Genomic DNA, 23,156 nt, shown 5'->3' on the forward strand with positions numbered 1-23,156 from the left:
GAAAAGGGAGGCAGATGGGCAGTGACCCACTGCAAGGGCTGTCCCTGGCCCCAAGCTCAGAGGAGGCATTGATGTGAGATGTATCATGCCCTGGTCCTGATAAAACAACGAGAAATCCTTGCAGAGATCAAACAGCATTAGGAAGAGCATGTGCACAGCAAAACGCTCTGTGTGTTATCTCAAAACACAATGTCTGATGCTTCTTTATCTCTGTTAACACACTTTAAAGTCACGCTGTTCCCAGTACGACGCCCTCACCCAAACCCTTCTTCCTGTTGGCTTCACTCTATCAGTCAGTTGAGGATTTAAGTACATCACAGTGACATCTCCCACTATTAGGTGAAAGTGTGACGGATGACAGGAGCAGCACCTGCAAACAAGGCACCTCACACCTTGTCAGTGCCCATCACACTTACCGTCTGTCTTCCATTTATCTAGCACAGACCTGACAGCCTTCTTTCATATTGTTTCATTTCTTACCACAAAGGAGCCTCTAATTTTTTTCTCCATTGAGAACTGAGAAGTTCTATGGGAAGTAAATAAAACTCAAAGACATTGACTCCAGATATTTAACTTGTAGTACCCCAAATCTCCCCACTCCTAGAAAAAACACAAAAACGACAAACCAAAAAAACAAAGCAAACCAACCCATATTTCCCAGCTACAACCAAATTAAGCTGATTTCTGCTGATGTTCTTCATCTCCCCACGTTAATGATTTACACTGAAAAAATAGTTTTCCCTAACTAAATCTCCTAATGTCTCCATAACATAGCAGGAACAATAATTCTGAAGTACTGGATCGGCAATCCAGTAGTGCAATCCCAAATAGTGCAGCTATGGAATACAAAATATGCTCTCCATATGTATGTCAGTCTACTTTACATTTTTTTCTGTTATGATGGAGGTTTTATAGTTGTATGATGTGGACATTCCTTTCTCTCAAGTGGTTAGAACACGCCCACTGAAAAATACAGAATCCCTAGGAAACACGGAGGCCAGATTCACCATGTCCTTTCCTTAGGCTTACCTATGTCAAGATGGTTGACTGAAACCATGTCAGGCAGGTTTTCTTTCTGTCCTCCTGGGATAAAAGCAGAACTTTGGTGTTAAGAAGATAACGTGTTATTGCATCCAAACTAAAGGCTGACTCCTCAGAGGGACTGAGTGACTCAAGTCCTGCTGTTTCCTCTGTCAGGAAAACACTCAGCAATTATTGGTACACTTAAATGGATTAATGGGGTTCACTGGAGGCTGAAGTTTACACTGAACTCCAGGGACCAAGCCATGAAAGAGTGCTACTCATTCCACATTCAGGGCAATAAACAGGCAAAAGCAGCACCTAGACTGATTTATACTGACCTGGCTTTACTGTCCCTACAGGAGATCCACATACTGTTGTCCACTGATATTTGAGCTATCAAGCTGAAACCTCTTCCTGTTGCAAAAGGCTTTTCTTCAAGGCCTACAAGGCAAGCTGTCTACACAAAAGGCATTTGTGCATTAATAAATATATGGATTCCTTTGGAACAGGACTAGGAAAGGGTCAGGAGAACAGTTCAAACACACAGAGATCTCGTGGTTGGAGCACTCAATGGAATGATGCAGAAAAACCTCCACTGCCGTTGTTAGCCATAGCTCAGGATAAAGGAAGCGGAACACGGATTAAGCGTTGAATCATGTTTTACACTCTTCCCACTTGAAGCTAAGGGTCGGGGGGGTAAACTAACTGTAGCCTACATGTGAAACTTGCATTTCACTGCCTGCTTTTTCTGAATGAGAAAAAAAATAAATCCTAGGAAAATAAAGCTTCAGTGTCAAAGAGCTCGCATTACTCGCTATTATTACTATCGTACATAATACGATAACAAAGTATTTCTTTGTTATCAAGTGATTAGGAGAGGAACAGTAGGCAAACAGACCCCTTTCAGCAGGACAAGCAAAATAAAGCTACCCAGTCTCTAACTGCATGGACAGAACAGTGACCACGCAGGGCACCGACTCGTGGGAGTACATCTGCACGCAGCAGCACAGAGACTATCTAGTGCAAGCAGCACAGTTATCCCGGTATTTGTTAGCAGAACATCAATGTACTGATCACACAGCTTCACGTTTATTGATGGTCCAACCAACTGTGCTTACTCCTTGCAAAGACTGGGAGTCAGTCTTTGTTCTGCATGTATTGACAGTAGGGTAGTAGGCCTTGGAGCATGACGGTAGCTCTTAGGTACTACTGCAATGCAATAAACCATAACAACAGTCAGATGTAAAGACTCTTCGTGTGAGTAACGGTTTGCTTGATCTGTCTCAGTTTTTTGAGATCTGCTCAGTCAACATGACTGATTCTCAAGGCAGATGATCTTGACTGGAATAATTTTAACAGAAAGAACTATTTTCTTCTTAATATAATCTGCCAGTGTAACAGGAGGTAACAGAGTGCCCTAGAAGTCAATAGTTCTTAAGTACTTGTCTCCATACTGCTACTGACAATTTTGGGGCCATTAGCAAGTCACTTAGAAATGCAGGAAAGCTATTTCCCCATCTAGAAGATGAGGAAAATTATATTTGCTTGACTACCTCATAAACAGGCTATGAAAGTTAATTCATACTTGTACAGTATGCTAAACACAGCAGAAAAAAAAGGAAAAGAAAATATTCAGTCTGAGAGTGAAGCCGTTTACCAGCCAGTAGCACAGGTGTGATTTCACCTTAGCACTACTTTAGAAAGGCCACCACTGTACAAGCTTACATTAGGAAATAATATTTATTGTGATGAAACAATAAAGACACAAGACTGTCATCTTCTTAGGTGCCAGAAAGTAACTCCCACTTACTTCAACATGTCACTTACCTAGTTTATGCCACTGAATACAGTCTGACTGAAGCGTCAGCCCAGGAGACCATCAGGAGTGATTCACCTTGTTAAAGGCCACCTTTACAAAAAGGGCAAACCAAGCTACAAGGCCTGGAAATCTTGAGGACACTGTAAGATTGCTCTTTATAATCTCAATGTACTGTTAAATAGTGTCAGGCATTGTTGCCTTTCCTAAACAGTCACTTTGCCTCTGGTCTATGTAAAAAAAGGCTCAGACTGCTGTATCTTTTATCCTCTTTTCCCTTTGAAGGATTAGGCAGGTTCTAAGTTTTCAGATTTCCTTAGAACCAGAAGCTGTCTTTCGGTCATTCCTTACATTTTGCCAAAGGCATTTTACCAAACTTTGGCTAGGGAGAGAGGCAAGAAGAGGAAAGAAAGACTGGATCTCCTGAAATTAGCTTAAATGCACTTTTTTATGCCTTCTAAAAGTCAGAGTCATATTCAGCCACTAACATAAGAAGCATGAATTCTAGAAGTTGCTGTACTCAATTTTAGACTTCCTGATCTGCTAAGGTCATATGGCCAAGAGACACTTCCTTTTGCCTATGGTACCATCTCTTGGTGAAGAGATTATAGTAAAGGCTCCAAAAAAGTGACAAGGCAGGGGAAACAACGCAACCTGGGGAGCTAATGCTTGCTATGGGGCTGTGTATTTCCAGTTTAGTAGCCTCTTATATTACCGCTGGACAAGATCATGACCTGGTGACCATCAGTTAGGTAACCAACTCTGATCTGGGGTGTTTTTAAAACTGAAGAAATAACTGTCAATGGAAAATTTTACATTCCCTACCCAGTTCTTTGCAAGGACAAAGAACCAGGAAAAATATGAAACTCATTTTTACATCAAGACCGATCAGTGCAACAGCTGAAGTTTAGAGGCTGAAATTCAAGACAATCAGAAGGATTTTTTTTTTTTTTTTAATTCCTCTTCTCTCCTTAGTTTTAAATTGGCCAAAGCAGGCCACAAGATCAGCAAAAAGAGGAAGGGAAAAAAAGTCAGTTATGTATGTTATGGAGAAGAGAAGATTTTACTAGTTGTTTAAACCAGAATGTGGAAGAGGACGTTTAAGTGACAGAACAAACCAAAGCTATAGAAGAACGAAGTGAAAAACACACATTAGGATTCTTTTCAATCTGTCGGAAGAGGTGCAAATTCAGGGCTGGGATACCATGAAATAGCCACATAATCTAAGGCCTAGAGAAAAGCCCATCTCATTACAGAGTTTTATGTGACTGGTAACCTTCCTGATCATCACTTACTGCCTGATTGTTTCTACTACTAAAATATGATTTAGTTCAACACTAAGAATAAAATTTGATTTAGCTCAGCACTAGAAGAGCACACAAGCAATTTGATAACATGTCAGTCTTGTTCAAATTTTCTTGCTGTAAAAATTGAGTGCTAATGATCTTGACTCTGCTACCCTCATGTATTTATGCAGCCTTTTTCATGTTTGCTGGATTATTATTGATCAATTGTTAGATAAAACGACAAATAAGAGAAGTTCATGTAACAAACTCTACGGGCCTTTTAGGAAAAATTTTCCCAGTTATCAATGAGCATTGCTTATTTGCTACCACAATTTCACTCTAGTCACTGTATTGCCACAATTATCATCAGAAAGACAGCATTAAAAATACCATAGACAGACCACAAGCCCTCTCAACAGTTTATAAAAATGGTACCTACATATCTCTAACCCCCAAGATTGGTTTACAAATGCAGAAATATCATAGATACAGTTTATACAAAAATCTCACCTTTCTCACAGAGTTTTACGAGTTTCCAGTACAACCATCAGTGATTTCCCAAGAATAATGTTATTTTATACTTTTTACTTCTTTCCTCCAGAAATCTGGTGATAAAGTTTGACAGTGAAACCCAAAGCTATATACAGGTTAAGATAGTATAGACCAACTTAACAGTATAAAATCAGGACACTTCTTGCTGCTAGTGAAGCTAAACTGGATTTCCTCCAAATGAAAAGATTTTCCAATAGCTACTCACTCAGCAGCAACAGCTAAAGAAAACATTTAAGGCCACAATGCTATGAACATGAAAGAATACAAGAAACAAAGGCAGGATTCTTTAACTGGAAAAGCAATCCTAACCTCTTCCATTTAAGAGTTTACTCTCCTTCACAATTTTTAATGTTGATTGAGAAAACACATCTATCAAAAGGAAGATCCTATAAAATGTTAAATAATTCAGGACTGTTCCAATTCATTGCTGATAGGATATATTTCTCTCTCAAATACAAATAGCATTCAAACCAAGAAGCAAATCAATCATTATTGCAGAAGTGAGCTAGCAGATGACCTGTGGGATTTGGTGGATTATAACTGTCCTTTCTATTTATTGAATATCTCCTAACCAAAGATCTCAGATTAGTTCATTCATCTCAGAGAAGTAGCACATTTTATCAAGATAGATATTACTAATTTCTTCTTAGCAGATGAGGAAAGCAAAGACTAGGACTTCATTTTTCAAAACCTGTGGCTGCATGTATTTTTATCCCAAATTTCCTTTGGCTGCAGCTGTGATGCCCAAAGGTTCTCCTTCCTTTCAATCCACCATGCACCAGCAGGCTCACCACTGGCCCTATCACCTTGTAGGCCACAGTTTGTGATTCCTCTGAAAGTTAATTTCAGAGCTCAGCATCCCCATAAAAGACCCAGCGATTTCACACTGGATGCAAAGGAAACCTGAGTTCTAGTTTGATGAATTCCAGTGCCTAACTTAAAAGGATTTAAGTTTGAAGATCGCGTGTACAGACCTACACAGATAAAGTCAGTAGGAAATATCAGAGAGAGATGTCTCCTTCTTCAAGGGCCACGTTTTAGTGGAAGCCACTTGGAAGATAGTACATATAGCATTGAGGAGCGTGCACTACCTCATAGGCTGTTAGGTCACTTTTTTATCCTGTGTGCCTGGGCAAATGGATAGGGTCCTGGTGGACTGCTCACTTGAATTCAGATAACTAAATTCTATTTAAGTGTGATTTTGGAGCATCAAGTTCTTTTATAGATTGGTCTTAGACTTCCACGTCACAATGAAAAGTCTATGACAGAGCTAGAAATAGCAAAGCTTGTCTCCCAGCTTCCAATCCCTTCTGTCAATCACAAGGTTTTCTTTCTTCTCTTGGAGTTTATTTTTCCAGTCCAGCAGCATCTCTTGAATGCATTAGGTCACATATATAAAGGAAAAAGCGGAGCTAAGCAGACAGCACAATTAACTACTTTTCTCTATTTAGATCTTCATACAAAACCATTTCAATTTCTGGCAATAAAATGCCGGTGAAAAGGTCCTCTCTTCAAAACACGTAATTCCCATACCCCTTTGCACTCATACATGTCCTCTACTGCACAATACATGTTCTCACTTCTTACCGTCATCTCTCATGCGTGCAGTGAGGTCCTCATACACTATAAGACAAACTTAGCTGATCTCAGCAGGGAAGAAAGCACATTCCCAGGAAACAGAAGAGAGTGAAAGCCCCAGGTAGGTAGGAGAGCAAAAAAGAAACATTTGCAAAGCATGTATTTTGCATATAAATCTACTTGCCATAGGAGAACAAGCCAGTAAGAGCACTTTCACTCTGCAGGCACTTACATCAACCCACTGGAAGCTCACTTCAAGCCCGATCCTGGAGCACCTTGGGCAGCAGTAGTGGTAGGTGAACTCTCTCCCCTCAGATATCGCCCAACAGAGCATACAACTGCCAGGAAGCCACATCCCTGTGTTGAGCCAATGTGTGAGCAATTCCAGAGAGATCCCATGAACGTACAGGGCTTATGAAGCTTAAAAAGCTCTGCCTTATTACATGACCATATCCAAACTCCCGTTACCAACAACCAGTTCTTACCAACTGTTTCTGGGGAGCTCAGCCCTTAGATGCAAGTTTCCACCATGAAACTCTTACTGGAGGACACAAGTGTAGGAATTACAATAAGGCAGTGCATGCTGTAGGCTATACTGGAGGGAGAGGTGAAGCTATTGGCTGCTCAGTGAAAAGTCTAATTAATCCCATGCTTCTGCTGCAGATAGGTCTGCTAAAGTGGATGAACTGAGGAGAAACACCCAAAAAACCCAAAACGAACTGCAGTGGAATTGGGCTTCGCCAGATAATCAAAGGATACAGCTCTCCCCTCATATGCTAAGCATTAGAGAAAAGGATATGCAACAATAGCAACGCAAACTACATTGCCGCTTAAAATAAAAACAGGATGGACTTCTCGTAAATGGGAGCAGCATCAGATCCTCCCTCCCGCCCTGTGCACCGGGACGCTTCATGCTGCCCTGACACACTGGCACCCTGTGCCACACTGAGTTTCTGGCAAAGTTCACATCACAATGTGAAAAGAGATGGGTGCAACAAAAAGGCACATTTCCCAATGTCCTGGTAAACTCTGGTATCCCAGATTCCATTTCAGAATGAAGAAGTTTAAAGAATGTTTTTCTACATTTTTCAGGGGGAAAAAACCCCACAGATTTGGGAAACTAGAAGGTCTATAATCATCAGCTGCTGTCAGAACTTTAAGGGTAATAACTGTATATAATTTAGCACACAGGATTCACTAAGTATAATTATAAATTGAACAGCTGAAAAAAAAAGCTACACCTTTTTTCACTCATGAATACGAGTGCGGCACTGGTGAGGCCGCACCTTGAATACCGTGTTCAGTTTTAGGCCCCCCACTCCAAGAGAGACATTGAGGGGCTGGAGCGTGTCCAGAGGAGGGCAACGGAGCTGGGGAAGGGTCTGGAGCACAAGGCTGATGGGGAGCGGCTGAGGGACCTGGGGTTGTTCAGCCTGGAGAAAAGGAGGCTGAGGGGAGACCTCATCGCTCTCTACAGCTGCCTGAAAGGAGGGTGTGGAGAGGTGGGGTCGGTCTCTCCTCCCAGGTAACAAGTGATAGGATGAGAGGAAATGGCCTCAAGTTGTGCCAGGGGAGGTTTAGACTGGATATGAGGAAATTTTACTTCACTGAAAGGGTTGTCCAGCACTGGAACAGGCTGCCCAGGGAAGTGGTTGAGTCCCCATCCCTGGGGGTATTTAAAAGCCGTTTGGATGAGGTGCTTAGGGACATGGTGTAGTGGTGGGCTTGGCAGTGTTAGGTTTATGGTTGGACTCGATGATCTTAAAGGTCTTTTCCAACCTATACGATTCTGTGATTCTATGAATATATCTACGCCTGACATTAACTACCTTAAAGGCAATTCAACCTCTATCATTTCTTTGTTGATTCATCTCCAGAAACAGGAAAACAAATTTAAAAGGCTGCAAGCAGCAAGTATCAATACTGTCGACTTTAAAACAAAAAGGAAGGTCATATTTATTAGGCTCAGCCAAAACATGCTAATAAAAAAGAACTATATCTACACTGTACATTCAGAAAAGTCATGTTCCTAAGTTTGGAAAACTGTGGCATCCCTACATATATTAATTGTAATGTATGTAACACAGCACAGTGTTAATAACCAGCAGTAATTTGGGCTTGCAGCAAACTGGAATTGTAATTGCATAACACTGGAAGCTTTGAAGCATTAATTACTGAAAGCATTTTGAAGGACTGACATGAAATAATACTTTATATGTTTTCCATTCTCGGCAAAAAACTTCAGATAAAGATTTCCTTTGAATTTCAGTTTCCGGTATACATATCTTGAAATTTGGAGAAAAACAGTAAAACAAAATAGACTAGAATATTTTCCATGAACTTCAGGGATGTTTCAACACCTTTTCAACACCTCTCAATTCGAAGAATAGAGAGGCTTCAGCCTTCTCTGGTCATCAGGATGCGAAAAGATGACAAGAGAGTCCCTGGGACTGCAATGCCTTGGTCAGCGTTAAGGGACTTTGAGGTTTGCCTTTGATCACAGAGGCATGGCTGTGGGCTCTACAGCAGCTTTCTTTGGGCTAGGATGTACAACACTATTTGTGCCTCTGCACGCAACCCTCCCATGTGGCCAGTTACAAAGAATACAATGAATAATTAATTTGCATTCAGAAGGAGAGAAGGTAATAGGATAAAGGCACAGAACATTCAATCACTTATTTTATAAAGGCATTTAATACTGCTTCACTGGGAAGATATAATTGCTCATTGCATGTCATCTTCAAATAATTGTTGATATTAGCAGTGATAAAATAGCTTCAGACAGGTTAAGTGGCTTGGCCAAGACCAAAGAGGAAGCAAGTGTGTGAATTAAGCTGAGAAATCAGCCAGTTTCTTAAGGCTCAGTGCTCCAGTCCAAGCTTACAACCTGGTGCTTACAGCAGTATTCCATATTTATTCATCATTTACATTTTACCTCCTTCCTTCCTTTCCTCTAACTCTCACGCCCATACAGAGTTAAGACAAATATTTTTAATTTCTCTAGTTCATTAAAAAACAAAACCTAGACTTTGGCCCTTATGGTCCAGCTCTTTCACAAAATTAAAAACAGTCCATCAGTTTCACATTCACCACTAAATCTTCTGCTGCGCAGAACAGCAGTATGAGAAAAAACAAACCCAAAGGTACCTTTCCTATATATTTTAGTATTTAGCAGTTTCTAGAAGGTTCCCCTTGGAGACAATTACCTATTAGAAAGGGGATAGCGTTTACTCTAAACGTAATTGTTTTTGAAACAAAAAGTATTCAGTAGTGATGGGTAATTTTTGACTTTGGTTGTTTTGCATGGCTGTTTCTTCTTTTTTGACCTGTATATCCTATATTTTCCATCTGTTCAAGCCATGATTTCCAGTCCACTGGAGCAAAAGCAATGGTAAAAAGCATTTTGCCAGCAGCCCTTGGCCTCACTTTATGAATGCAGTTCCAAGTCTTGCTGCCACTCAAGATAGAACTTCTAAAAATAAGGGACTGTTTCAAGATTAAAATTAATACCATTTTTCACATAAAAGAGTTATATTGGGGATGGAGGGGCCCTTTCCTTTATCAGAGATGAGATCAGAGTGAGAAGAAGCCAGGCAGATGCGGCACACGCTGGCTTTATTGATATTTACAATATAGGAGCAGAAAGCATGAAGACCAATATCCATTACAGTGCACAACAGCCACCAGCACACCACTTTTTGTGCAAGGAGCAGTACTGCCATTGCAATCACAGGACACAGCATGGAAGTAGTCACTATTCCCAGCACTGCCAGGTTAGAGAAGGGGAAAGGAGAAGGAGGCAAATTAACTGACTCGCTTCAAGTCACCCTGGAAGCTTATGGATTATTGGGTACCGAATCTGCGTTTGCAAGAAGAAATCTGATGTCTTCATCATAGGACAATGGCTGGCAGTGCTAGCCATATTAGCCTCCTCTTAACCAGATGCAACAGATACCCACAGAATTCATTTATGGTCTTCACAAACTAAGGGTCTAGCAAGGTTTTCCCTACACCCTTGGGATTCTCTTCCAAACCTTGGAACCCAAAGTCGGAAATGGCCAGGAGTTTGTTAGAGCCAAGTCCTGCTTCTGAAGCAGCCTGTCGAAAATCAGGCTAGGGAAACAAGGCACCTTGAAACACGTTACTTTCTCTATAGCCCTTAGAAATAATCTGACCACATCGTAGGTTTTAATGTGCAATCCTGCATCTTCCCTGTCTAGTTTATATTGGATAACAGGCATAGGTTTTTTTCATTTAGAAATATAAGAACTGACCATCAGTTGGTGAAAATCCATACCTTGTATGGGAAAAAGGGATCATTTGAAAAATACAGAGGGACCTTCTGTGTAACAGCTGAGGCCAGAGACTGCTCTTCCTCACCCCAAACTGAAGTTTTTTTCCTTAGACTCACCATTTCTGTCTGAGTGGACAAGGTCTGTTATCCTTTCCTATGTATTATGATCAATCATTTTATTGATTATTTACATGAATGGGTCATCCCTGCTCCTTTTTGCTCCACCTCAGCTGACAGGATGGGGGACCTTTTACATGTCTGTTCATGCCCTCATATTTACATGTTCCACCAGGATGCAGTTTCTTTCAATCTACCCTGACCCAATGTCTCTACCTCTACAAACCAAGAGAATTTACAGTTTTGGAGACTTAAAACTTGATCAGGTCACAGAAGAGGTTTCTGACGGCTTTTACACAATGCCAGCTGGAGAGTCTGTTCTGAAATCAGAACAGGCAGCATACCACAAATGCAGTCTTTTGTTTAGTTGACCATGTCAAAAGAGAACCTACGTAGTATAATCATAGAATCATAGACCGGGTTGGGTTGGAAAGGACCTTAAAGATCATTTAGTTGTGGATAATGGATATACTAGACTGACATGTAAGATTTCCAGTCCTGAAATAGGGCCTTATTTCAGTCAAAGGCTACTTCAATATCTAATCATTTAGAGTGACATTTACTCCTGAAGAGAGGGCCATGAAAGAGGTGTTAGCATCTTGTCTGACACTGGGATTATAGGAGATCCTGACATAACAAAAAGAATTTAAGCCAAAGCATTTAATCAAGCTCAATTTTTGCTCTTACCTAGTAGTTGCTTTTTTCCTTACAGCAGAAGATATACGTATATAAATTAGCAACCACCAAAAAATGAATTAGCTACATACATGTCATGGAGGGATGAATGCAGAACATAGATACTACAATTCTGACCAAGAAAACAACCAAACAAGAGCTTAGACATGCTGTAGCTAGATCAAAGACAGACAGGCAATGGTGCTTTAGAAGCACAGTAGAACAGATATTATAACTACTCTGATATTGCAGCAGATTATAGTCTGAAAGCCAGTTACTGTTAGAAAAGCAGGTCAAAAGAAATCAAAATTCATGGAAGTGACATGAGTAACAGCAAGCCATTACAGAAGTTTGTTTTTAAAAGGTAACAGCAAAGTGATATTTTTGAAGCAGAAAATGCCACTTTTTTCATTTTGAACCAATATTTGGTATCTATTTTTAGCGCTTTTTTGTTTTATGATACCTTAGATCTCAAAATAAAAACCTAAATTCAAACACATTGTTTCCTTTTTGTTCCAGAAAATTAACTTCAGAAGCATTCATTTAAGAGTTAGGTGTTCCATTTTCATCCTAATTTTAACAAAGCAAGATTTTTGAAAGTTTTATAAACCTACATATAATATAATTATCATGGTTATAGCTAGTTCTACTTTTAACTGATCACAGCTCACAAATATAGATGCTTTGAAATCAGATTTCTAAGATCCTACATTTACAGAGTAAAAACAATGAAAGGTTTTTATCTTAATGCTCTCTTAGCTAGAAAAGGTTTTTAACGTTTATCTTTAAATCAATTTTCATATGTAGTAGAAGTTTCCATGCATGTCTGCAGTAATATCCCTTTAAAGTCATTAGTATAGAGAAAGACAGAAAGGCATCCCTGAACATTTACTACGAGGAACTCAGATTGTCGGTCTTGAAATTAGTCACTCAGGAAACAACTTAAATCTTAGGCAGATTGACTCAGATAATGAAAACCTGATATGGTAAGGAGAGTAGATATCCTACTGGTATTTGTCCTCTACCGGATGAAGAGGAAATCACTGTCCTGGTGTCAGCAATTAAGTGCTGTGGCTATTCAGTTTATATATGACACACTTGCAAAGGAAAAATGACCTGATTTTATGGCAAACCACTTCCCCCAGAAATCCCACACAAATCTCCTGGGGCGGGGGGGGGGGGGGGGGGAGAAAAGAGAATGATTAGTTTGAGCCCTTACTACTTAGGTCAGTGGAGTCAAATCTGACTTACTCCTTTATTCCAGTATGAGGTATACATCCAAGTTTAACAATGTTGCATTTACAGCTTTGTGCCATTTTAATAATTGAGCCCTGAAACATATCTAGGTGACTTTAGCCAGAAATTTTTGGAGTTTGAGATGTTTAGCCAGAAGAGAAAAGAGAGTGTGTTTTGTCTCAAGGCAGAGTAGGATATGATTTCTTAGGTGAAAGCACCAAGCATCTCTAGTGCTCAGCACAGCTGTGGACTGTGGTGCGTCTGTGACATTTGTAACAGCAGGCAGGTCACGCTCCCTCTTATGATGCACCTCCTCTTTTGGAGGTATGTTCTGTGAGCCTTTGTGAGCTTCGGCACCAACGGTCATCTCTAGGACAAACACCCAAGGCAAGTCAGTCAATCTCAGAAGCCAGAGTACGACTTTTACCTCCAGTTCTGAAAGAGCTGACGTGCATCATTGGTAAGGGATAAAAGAATGAAATCAGCTCTACGCACACCAATCTTCCATATGTCCGCCACACAACCCTGGTTTATAGTGCTGGAACAGAGTGGCAAACTTGAACAAGACAACTGGACACTCTCACTTGCATGCAATGCACATCTGCTCTCAGTTTGCCACAGTACAGCCTGATAGTCTTCTGTTTTCCTGTATTATATTGGCAGTTATAGCGAGCTTCCCTCTGTAACACCCCAATGCTTGGAAAGCAACGAAGTAAATCAATGTGGCACTTGACATTACGTTCAAAAAACCACCACCACCCCCCTCAGGTATTTTTCATTTTCAGAAATGGTTTTGGTATATCGATAATACTTAGGAACCTCAAACATCCTATAAAACAGAACCAGGCTTACAACAAGTCGGGGAGAGATGTTTAAGCATATAAATCCTACTTAGATGTCCAATTCTTGCTCACTTCCTATAAATACCTTTGCAGATTTGATCTTTACTAATCTTAACATGAGTTCAATGAGAGATTAGGAGCACTGCAAACTCCAGCTCAGGAGACTTTAAGTGTTATCTCCTATTAGCACATAGATAGGTCCCAGGTCTGCTATTTCAATTTTTATAAGAAGTACTCAAAGGACAACTTCAAGAAAAGGCCTTTCTTGCTCAGAGAGATCACATCTCAGACAATTCATACAATATTAGATTGAACAATAGGAGAAATGTTGAGTCAACCAACTGCAATACAATTTCTGTAGAGCAGCAGTTGGAGGATTGTTAGGCAATTTATACATAAGAAAGTGACTTCCCATACCAAGAGTAGAGACACAAAAAATAAGGTACCAAAGAAACACAAAACAGCCTTACCTCAGCGTGAACTGATCTTCTGTTGAATTTTTAGCAACAGATACAAGGAAAGTCAAAATGTCACCTTGCTTGACAGTCTTTGGTGCATACTGGATGGCAATATTATTATCCAATCTTATTTCATTTAAAGAAGGGCCAGCATGTGTCTGGTAAAGGAAAACACTTCCAATCCTCTGCAAGGGAGGTCCCGACTCATCAATGTCATTGCGCCCTGGTCGGATCCCATTACTTTTCCTTACATCCTCCTTGGTACATTCCCCTTTCTCATCTCCTGGTTGTATGGCATAGTAAAGCTCCACAGGGCTCCCTTCAGACTGATCCATTGGTTTCTTACGGCCAGCAACAACCGTGGGGGGGTTAAACCAGCTTGGCAGGAGCTCCAGCTCTGCCACACACAACCCCAGATCCCCTTGCAATCTGCAGCTGCCTCTGACTTCCCGCGTCTCTCGGAAGGCAAACACCCGCAGGCAGGGCAGCCGTTCCGTGGTGCTATAGTCATCCCAGTCCCTGCCCACGATGTAGAACAGGACCTGGACTTTGGGCTTGCTCGGGTAAATTTTGTCACTCATTATGAAGGCCTTAAGTTTCCAATTAAAGGAGAACTTGTTAGTAGATCCAAATGGATTTGAAGACAACATTAAGTCCTGGGGCACTACTTGTTCAATGGAAAAAGGTCCATAGCTGGCATTTAACACAGGTGGCCTCTTGGATTTGTAGATCAGAAAGGATTCCACTCGGGACTGCAAGCTAGAATTCCTCATAATATCCTGGTTGGCTTCCTTAAGAAAGAAGGAAACATCCGCATTGTGGATACGATAGGTCACAGGCAAGTAAGTTGGCAGTAAAGAAAATCTCTGTATACTCTCCAGGATCCCTCGACTCTCAGTCACTGTTGAAAGGAAAGGAGAGTTTAAAAGATCAGATCTTCAAGTCATACGGTGATATAACCTTGCTGACTTTACTGAGGGGACTGACAGTGCTGTAGCTGATATTAGTGGCAACAGCAAGCGTCATCAATCCATGCAAAAGTAGCCTAGGTAGATGATGATTTATCTAGTTAGCTTGGAAAACAATGGGCTATGATATAGTCTACATGGCAGCTGGATTAAAAGTAGCAGCTTACGTGAGTTTACCCATGCCAAAGGTCACGTCTTCACTTGCAATATACGTTTATTGTTGGAGAGCAAAATTACCCAGTCAGCATCCGCAACATAAGAGCACTGCACGGGCACATTTAAAAAGGAATTTGATCACTAAAGCAAGCTGCTCCTGTACAGGAAACCAATGCAATGATTTTACATCAAATGCTGCACATGGACCACTTAGAGTTCACTTCAACCTTCTTTTCAGCACTCTCAAGCAGCACGTGGACTTTAAGTGATTTCCTGCACAAGGCTGAATTTCACTTTAAGAATAGTTAGCACAATAACCATTTACACAAAAGCTCCTTTACAACACTCTGGTACTAGAGGATTTCAAAAGGACCTTTATTTGCATCCAATTTATAGTCCCTTCTGTTTCACTTCATCTACGAGAAGAGGTTTTTCCTCTGTAAATAACTATCAGGATTCACGCCACTGTTGTTGCCTAACCCTACATTGTTCCTTAATACAACTGCATTATCTGTAGGCTGTACATCACTGCACATTGAAAGAACATTTTCAATGACACTGAGCCTCTCTTACTGCAAGATATCTATTTTAACTGTGCCATCGAGCAATTACCTGAGGCAGGCTATCATATTAAAGAAGCAGCTCTCCATCCTTTCTAGGAACTATCAGTCCCAAAGAGCAAAGATGTACACTGTTAAAAGATACAGATGCAAATACAATATGACCTTTCCTGTTTGAACATCCGACCTTTGTGCTTATGTCTTCACACCGTAATTAGGAAATAAATTGCATTTTGTTCTATAGCAAATTCAAATCCTTACCCTTATTCAGAAAAGTGACAAAGGGTTACTACACATGGCATTCAAAGGCAACCCAGTTTCCCAAGCTCTAGCCCACAAATGCTTTATTAGTCCTTATTTTTTGTTTGGCATCTGACCTCAATATTTATTTGCTCATCAAGTATTGCCTTAGGTGGCCTAAACTGACATCAGTTACTCCTAACCACCAATCTACCATTTATGTACTGCAATTCATTGCAAATCCCAGAACAGGATAGAAGAGGCTTGTTATCTTCAAATCCTATGGGAAAGTATTGTTAGTTCCTAAAAACCTCTGCTTTCAGACCGCAAGTGTTCACCAAAAATGATCTGGAAAATGCCTCTCACAGCAACAATCATCTACCTATGGGCCGTATAACCTGAAAGGGGAATTTGCCTTTGCAAAGCCACACTGGAAGCCACACTGATGCTACCCATAACCAGCACGTCAATCAAGGCACCCCCACAGCAAAGCAGTTAATGCAGGAGATCTCACTCTGCCATAGGCTTTGTCCAATCTCAGACAAGGCACTTCTGTGCTGCTGCTGCTCTGTGTCCAACAAATAAGGGTATTACTATTCATTTCTCCTCACCCTTTCTCTGTGTAGACTGCAAATGCAACAGACTTATCTTACTACCTATATAAGAGCATCACCCACGATAACAAGGCTGTGATCTCAGTTAAGGTCTCCAGGCACTAACATATGCAAAATAACAAACTGGAAAACTGGAGCAAAGAACTTTCTATATAGAAAAGCAAAGCCAGGTGGCTATTAAAACAAACAAAAAACCCCAACCAAACAAAAAACAAAACAAACCACAAAAAAACCCCAAAACAAAACCCAAACCAACAAACCAAAACCAAGACACAAACCAACCCTAGATAAGGGTGGGCATCTTTCAGCTGTAAGACAGAAGGAACAAATCTCAGAATGAAAGAGGCCAGGAAAAAAGGATTGCAGAGAAGAGTTTCACAGTTTTGGAAATCTTTCTCTCCATCTTGAAAAACTGAAATTCCTCTCCCAATAAACAATTAAAATAAAACCCTTACTTTTAAAAGTTTAATTAATGTCAACTCTTAAACTCCACCTGGAATTAGAAATAAATTCTGTCTGAAGAATCAGGAAAATGGCCTCAGCACACATCATCATATGAGACTGTAAATTGCAAGACCAATAAAAGGCTGAAGTCCTGTGATCCCCAGAGGTGGCAAATTAAGCTTGTTTGAATTTAGAGGAAGTCACACCCAAGGCTTTTCTGCTTGTTTTTAATCAAGAGGAAGCTGCAGAGATTCTTCGCATGCAAAAACACCCTTAATTTAGGCTTGGTCTTTTCAGCATTCAGCTCCCACTCTCTCTCCAGATATTCATTGAGAGCAGATGAAGTTTTTAAAGACCTTTTTCTAGATAATCCCCCAACAAAGATTTCTAACAACTCTAAATGGCTTTGCTAGTACTTAGAGTTGCAGGGATGCATCTCTCCTATCCAGCCCTAAGGCGAAATCTGTTCTGCTGTTGTACTCCTCAGATCACCCAGCCCATAACATCATTCCTCCATCTAATGTCCCATTTATAAATTCCACACTCATTTTGTACTCCTCCCAACAGCTTGGCAAAGCACCATTAAACACAGTGAGGCATCAAGGAGGCAACTTAGAGAGAGGGAAAAAAGCTCAGGGTATTCAATTTTTTATTTTCCTTATTTTGATTGCAGCTCCCTCCCTTGCATTCCACAGGGAGAAGTACATTATTTTTATATTAAAACTAACAGAGTGTTTCGCCTCATAATTTTTTAATCATTTATTTTAGTGCTTAATTATCTAAGGGATTAAAAATCTTCCCTCTGTATTCCCTATCTCCACAGGACAATGTTCCTCAGAGTAAATCAATGACTCTTCAGAATAGGAGAGCAACACAAATTAAAAAAAGGTGAACTGCCTGTTAAAAAAAGGAAACAATCTCACCAGATAGAGCAGGGTCCATTGGTTTTTAAATTTTTGGGCAATGACAAACTGATCTGCTCGCTGTTATGCTTCCCCCTACCATCAAGCCGTGGATGTGCACTGAATATGAATTGGCTTATGCTGGAAGCTGACAGCAGCTTTCCAAACAGCCAAAGGCCAAAAATTCAAACAATTTTACACTTTTATCTAGGGAGAGTTATAATCAGCACAAACAGAAAAAAAACATTCTCAAAAACTACACTGAGCTCTGCTGTACCATCTGGATTTTGACCGTGAAAGTTTACTGAGGATTCTGAAGGATAGGAAATTAAAACCAAAAACAACTATCAGCATCCTTAATTGCAACCATGACTATTTTTGTAATAATTATGCATGTTTTTACAAAGGCAGAATTGCAGAAGATTACAATTTTTTGTGTTATTGGGCGAGACCCAGCATAGAAGTGGAGTTTTAAAGATTTAAGTCATATCATCTACCCTAAATATTACATCAGATCTATACCATCATAATCAAAATTCCACAGGAGTAACCCATTTGAATAAGTAAGACAAGAATCACACAGTGAATCTCTCAGTTTAAATACATCAAACAAAATAAAGGATGGGTAACTGAAGTGCTGTTAAGGAAACAGCATCAAGATAAAAAAATATACAGTTAAATTTGGGAACTGCAATTTATCTTTATTGTACCACTATATCTGAAGGCTTGGCTACATGGGGAACTTGGCAGCAGAATAACCAAGTGCAAGAATGCTGTACATTAACTGGCCCTACTAGTTCTCTGTGTGGATGTACAGCACAGAGTACGTCATACTCTGTGTCAATAGAAAAAGCAGTGGTACCAGATTAAAACAAACTTTGAGGGGTTTAATCTAATAAGGACAGATTCCTATGACCCATAGAGATCTGCTCGACTTTGAACTGATTAGTTGTAGCAAGCTGTAAGATCAGTTTATCTTAAGCTGAGACATTGCAGAGGAAAAAACAGGTTCTTCCCGAGGACCCCAGCAAGCGATGCCTCGCAGCACTGCTGAATCTTGAGGGGCTGACCCTCAGCTGGAGTAAACTGCTTCACTGCAAGGTCTGGTGAAGACAATCTGCTGCAACTGTAGAGTGGTGTTACAGCACTCTGGATTCAGGAGATGATCCCCAACAGTTTGAAGCAAACCAATAAAATCTAATTTTGATGCTGTGCCTATGCCAGGAGCTATTATTTCTCAATCTCTTACAACTACATCCGTATTCGACCTCTCATGCTGCGAATGGTTTGTTGAGGATTTCAATCAGTGGCCACCTGGGAAGAGATGCTGTAGTAGGGTGGTTTTCTTTCCTCTCTCTTTAGTAAATCTTCTCCTGACTGACACTGTTTAAAAAATACTTGTCATTGATGGAAGAAGCAAATTCTTTGCAGGTCAGTGAATTTGAAAAAAAGAAAAATCCAAGAAAAAGGCAGCATATTCAGTCTCCTCCTGCATAGCCAAAGCTTGCGTGTATGATATATCCCTGAACATGACGGTGTAAACATGCTGCATTTACCTTCCAAAAGGTCATACTGCTTTCTTCATTAGGCTATTAATTTTGTACTGCAGTCTAGCTAAAAATCTTAAATCTTTATTTCTTTAACATCATGTAACAGCAGCTCTCAGTCAATGACAACAACACTATTCATAGCTCAGTTTTACTGCAAAGTTATTGACCATGGCTTCAGAAAATTGAAGAAATCTGCCAGACCACTAACTTCATTCTATATTGCCAGATCCTTGGGACTTCATTGCCCTAAGAGTTACTTTATTTTTAAAACTGTTCAATCCACAATCACCCAGCATTCATAAGAAATAAAACACTCTTCCAATCAATTATATAATGCTACTATTTAAAAAAAAAAAAAAAATTGCCTTTTTCTTGTAGATTGAAGGGAACAACTTCTTAGGAAAATTGCCTTACCAGCTGCAAGCTCAAGACCAGTAATGCAATAAATGAAGTTTGTTGCTGTATCTTGGGGATTGAAATAAGTGCTTCTTTTCAGTCTGGCCAGAAATTTTACCTTTTTAGTTAGACAGAATCACAGAATCGTATAGCTTGGAAAAGACCTTTGAGATCATCGAGTCCAACCGTAAACCTAACACTACCAAGCCCACCACTACACCATGTCCCTAAGCACCTCATCCAAACGGCTTTTAAATACCCCCAGGGATGGGGACTCAACCACTTCCCTGGGCAGCCTGTTCCAGTGCTGGACAACCCTTTCAGTGAAGTAAAATTTCCTCATATCCAGTCTAAACCTCCCCTGGCACAACTTGAGGCCATTTCCTCTTGTCCTATCACTTGTTACCTGGGAGAAGAGACCGACCCCACCTCTCTACAGCCTCCTTTCAGGCAGTTGTAGAGAGCGATGAGGTCTCCCCTCAGCCTCCTCTTCTCCAGGCTGAACAACCCCAGGTCCCTCAGCCGCTCCCCATCAGCCTTGGGCTCCAGACCCTTCCCCAGCTTCGTTGCCCTTCTCTGGACACGCTCCAGCCCCTCAATGTCTCTCTTGGAGTGAGGGGCCCAACACTGAACACGGTATTCGAGGTGCGGCCTCACCAGTGCTGAGCACAGGGGCACGATCACTGCCCTCGTCCTGCTGGCCACACTATTCCTGACACAAGCCAGGATGCCATTGGCTTTCTTGGCCGCCTGGGCACACTGCTGGCTCATATTCAGGCAGCTGTCAACCAACACCCTCAGGTCCTTCTCTGCTGGGCAGCTTTCCAGCCACTCCTCCCCAAGCCTGTAGCGTTGCATGGGGTTGCTGTGGCCCAAGTGTAGGACCTTGTCCTGAGCCTTGTTGAACCTCATACAATTGGCCCCGGCCCACCGATCCAGCCTGTCCAGGTCCCTCTGCAGATCCTTCACACAACTTGGTGTCATCTGCAAACTTACTGAGGGTGCACTCGATCCCTTCATCCAGATCATTGATAAAGATGTTAAACAGAACCGACCCCAACACAGAGGCCTGGAGAACCCCGCTTGTGACCAGCCGCCAACTGGAGTAAACTCCATTCACCACCACTCTTTGGGCCCGGCCATCCAGCCAGTTCTTTACCCAGCAAAGAGTACACCCGTCCAAGCCATGAGCCTCCAGCTTCTTTAGGAGAATGCTGTGGGAAACTGCATCAAAGGCTTTACTGAAGTCTAGATAGACAACATCCACAGCCTTTCCCTCATCCACTAGGCGGGTCACCTTGTCGTAGAAAAGGTTAGTTTCAGCTGTTCTCCTTGAATATTCTGAACAGTTTTGCTCTCCTAGGTTTGTTATGCATTGGAACTTTTTTTAGCCAAAATATCTAGAAAAAAAATCTGGTAGTGTGATCTAATTCCAGATCTGGAAACTAATGTCACAAGGATGTCTGTTCCAATAAAACTTCATGCTCGCTTTTGGAAAATTAAGACATTTCAGTCTTAACCTAGTTAAGTGGCTGAATCCACTAATGCTCAAAAGTGAGGCAGTTTAAAGCTAAGCTGTAAAGATAGTGAATACCATCCCCAGGTGTATCTCAGTCAGTTCTTTACAGAGGGACCATCTACTCTGCCAGTATGTCACTTACTATGAACAGAGTCAATTAAGACTGTGTTACATGAATATCCGAGTAGGATCATTTCCATCTTATAGGATTTGTTGGTTGCTTGTCATGTTCGTTCCTTCCTTAGGTCCCAGCATCCTTCTGTGCAGCCCTTACACATGAATGGACAAAACTGGAGCTTTCCAAGGATGACTTACTGTGTTCAATTTGCTTAAAGCAATTAGCACTGCATCTTCAAGCTTTCGCTTAAGTGCTATGCTTTATTGAGAACAGCTTTATGACACAGTGACAAACTGATGGGAGGTTTTGATCTCAGACAGAAAGAAAGGCAATGTAGGCTTCGTGGTGCTCATTTTGCTTGTTTAAAAGCAATGAAGTTGTTCATTGGTTACACTTCGCAATGGTGCTCAACAGAAGTCCAGAGGGAGGGAGCACTGTAGCTACAGCACAGCACAACAGGCTGCAAAGAACATCTGTAGCTCAGATGCCTTGGAGGGCAACAAACAAAACCCACAGGAAGAAACACACTGCACCACATGATGAAGAACCTGCAAACCCACACAGGATCTTACTGCAGATGATCTTCTTTGAAACCATTTTCACACAGCCGCACACCTAATCTGTGCAGTAACACAGAGTCAGGAAAGTATTTTAATGACTTGATGCCATAAACACATGAATCTATCCCACAGATATCCACATTGAAAACTGCATGCTGGAGTTATTCCCTGACAAGAAATTAAACCAAAAGCTGCAAGATTAATTTCCTGTTAGGTTATACTATGTTATATGCATCAAAAAGTTAACTGCTTGGTATCTGCTTGGACAGGCTAGCTTTCTTACCTAGTTAGCATCTCATTTTAGCATTGATCTGGAATTTAATTATATTATTAAATCTTTATTAGCTCCGTGACCAGAAGCCTTAACCAAAATCAGACTTCATCAGAAGAAGCAGTTATTTGCCTGAAAGAATCTACAATTCAAGTTAATAGACAAGGTTTTAAGAACTGGAAATTGATGCCAAAATAGTGATGGGATTTACCAAAAGCCATAAAGCCAGCATGCATTCAGGGCTAGAAACCAGTCATAAAAATCACTAATTCCTCTCTGTAGTCAGTATTCGTTATGAACATTTCAAAAGATTTTCAACAGTGATTTTTTTATAAAACCTGAAAATGTAAGGCGGGGGTTGAGGACTAACTCAGGCAGATTGTCCTGTAGTCTTCTACCACTTTGTCATGTCAGCCAAAAAATGAAAACTCTTGTTGAACATCTCTGCCACAAACAGATAACAGAGGAAGCTGGGCCATCACATCTCTAGCACAGAGATATAGCGTGATGGTGAGCTGCTGCCTACGCTTCAGAAGAACAGTGCAACAGGTACGTTTTCCCTTGCTGAATATGACCCATTTCTTAAAACCAAGTATTCCTTATGACGATGTTATTATATGTAAAAATGTTCAGTGATCATGTTTTTCTCTACGCAGCTGCGTAACACATAAGGCTGAAATAACGATTGACACGTGGCTATCATTATTCACACTGGATTACTGATTTCCCATCATTTTTTGCCTGCTTGCTTGGAAAAGGAGTATCAGCACCTATCTTCCATACCAGTACAGAAATAAAAGAATCTAGCCTATCTGGCAGCAGGAACCCTAATCTTTCCTCCTAGTGCTGTCACACCATTAGAGAACAGTTTCCAAAAACATCTCATGCTTTTGGTAACAAACACCATCATTCTAAAGGGCAAGTACCAACAGAACAGCAATAAGGCTAAATAAACGTGTCACAAATCGGAAAACAAAAATA

General features: G+C 40.8%; 1 protein-coding gene across 1 annotated transcript in view; it reads right to left on the bottom strand.

Annotated features, from left to right (window-relative positions):
* TMEM132D (transmembrane protein 132D) overlaps positions 1-23,156 on the bottom strand; it is a 277,426-nt gene that overhangs the window by 198,081 nt on the left and 56,189 nt on the right. Inside the window, exon 2 of the mRNA XM_075515941.1 lies at positions 13,890-14,778. Within this exon, the coding sequence (XP_075372056.1) occupies positions 13,890-14,778 (889 nt within the window). The remainder of the gene's footprint in view (positions 1-13,889; positions 14,779-23,156) is intronic.

This window comes from Mycteria americana, chromosome 13 (genome assembly GCF_035582795.1).
Source record: "Mycteria americana isolate JAX WOST 10 ecotype Jacksonville Zoo and Gardens chromosome 13, USCA_MyAme_1.0, whole genome shotgun sequence".
Lineage (NCBI taxonomy): Eukaryota > Metazoa > Chordata > Aves > Ciconiiformes > Ciconiidae > Mycteria > Mycteria americana.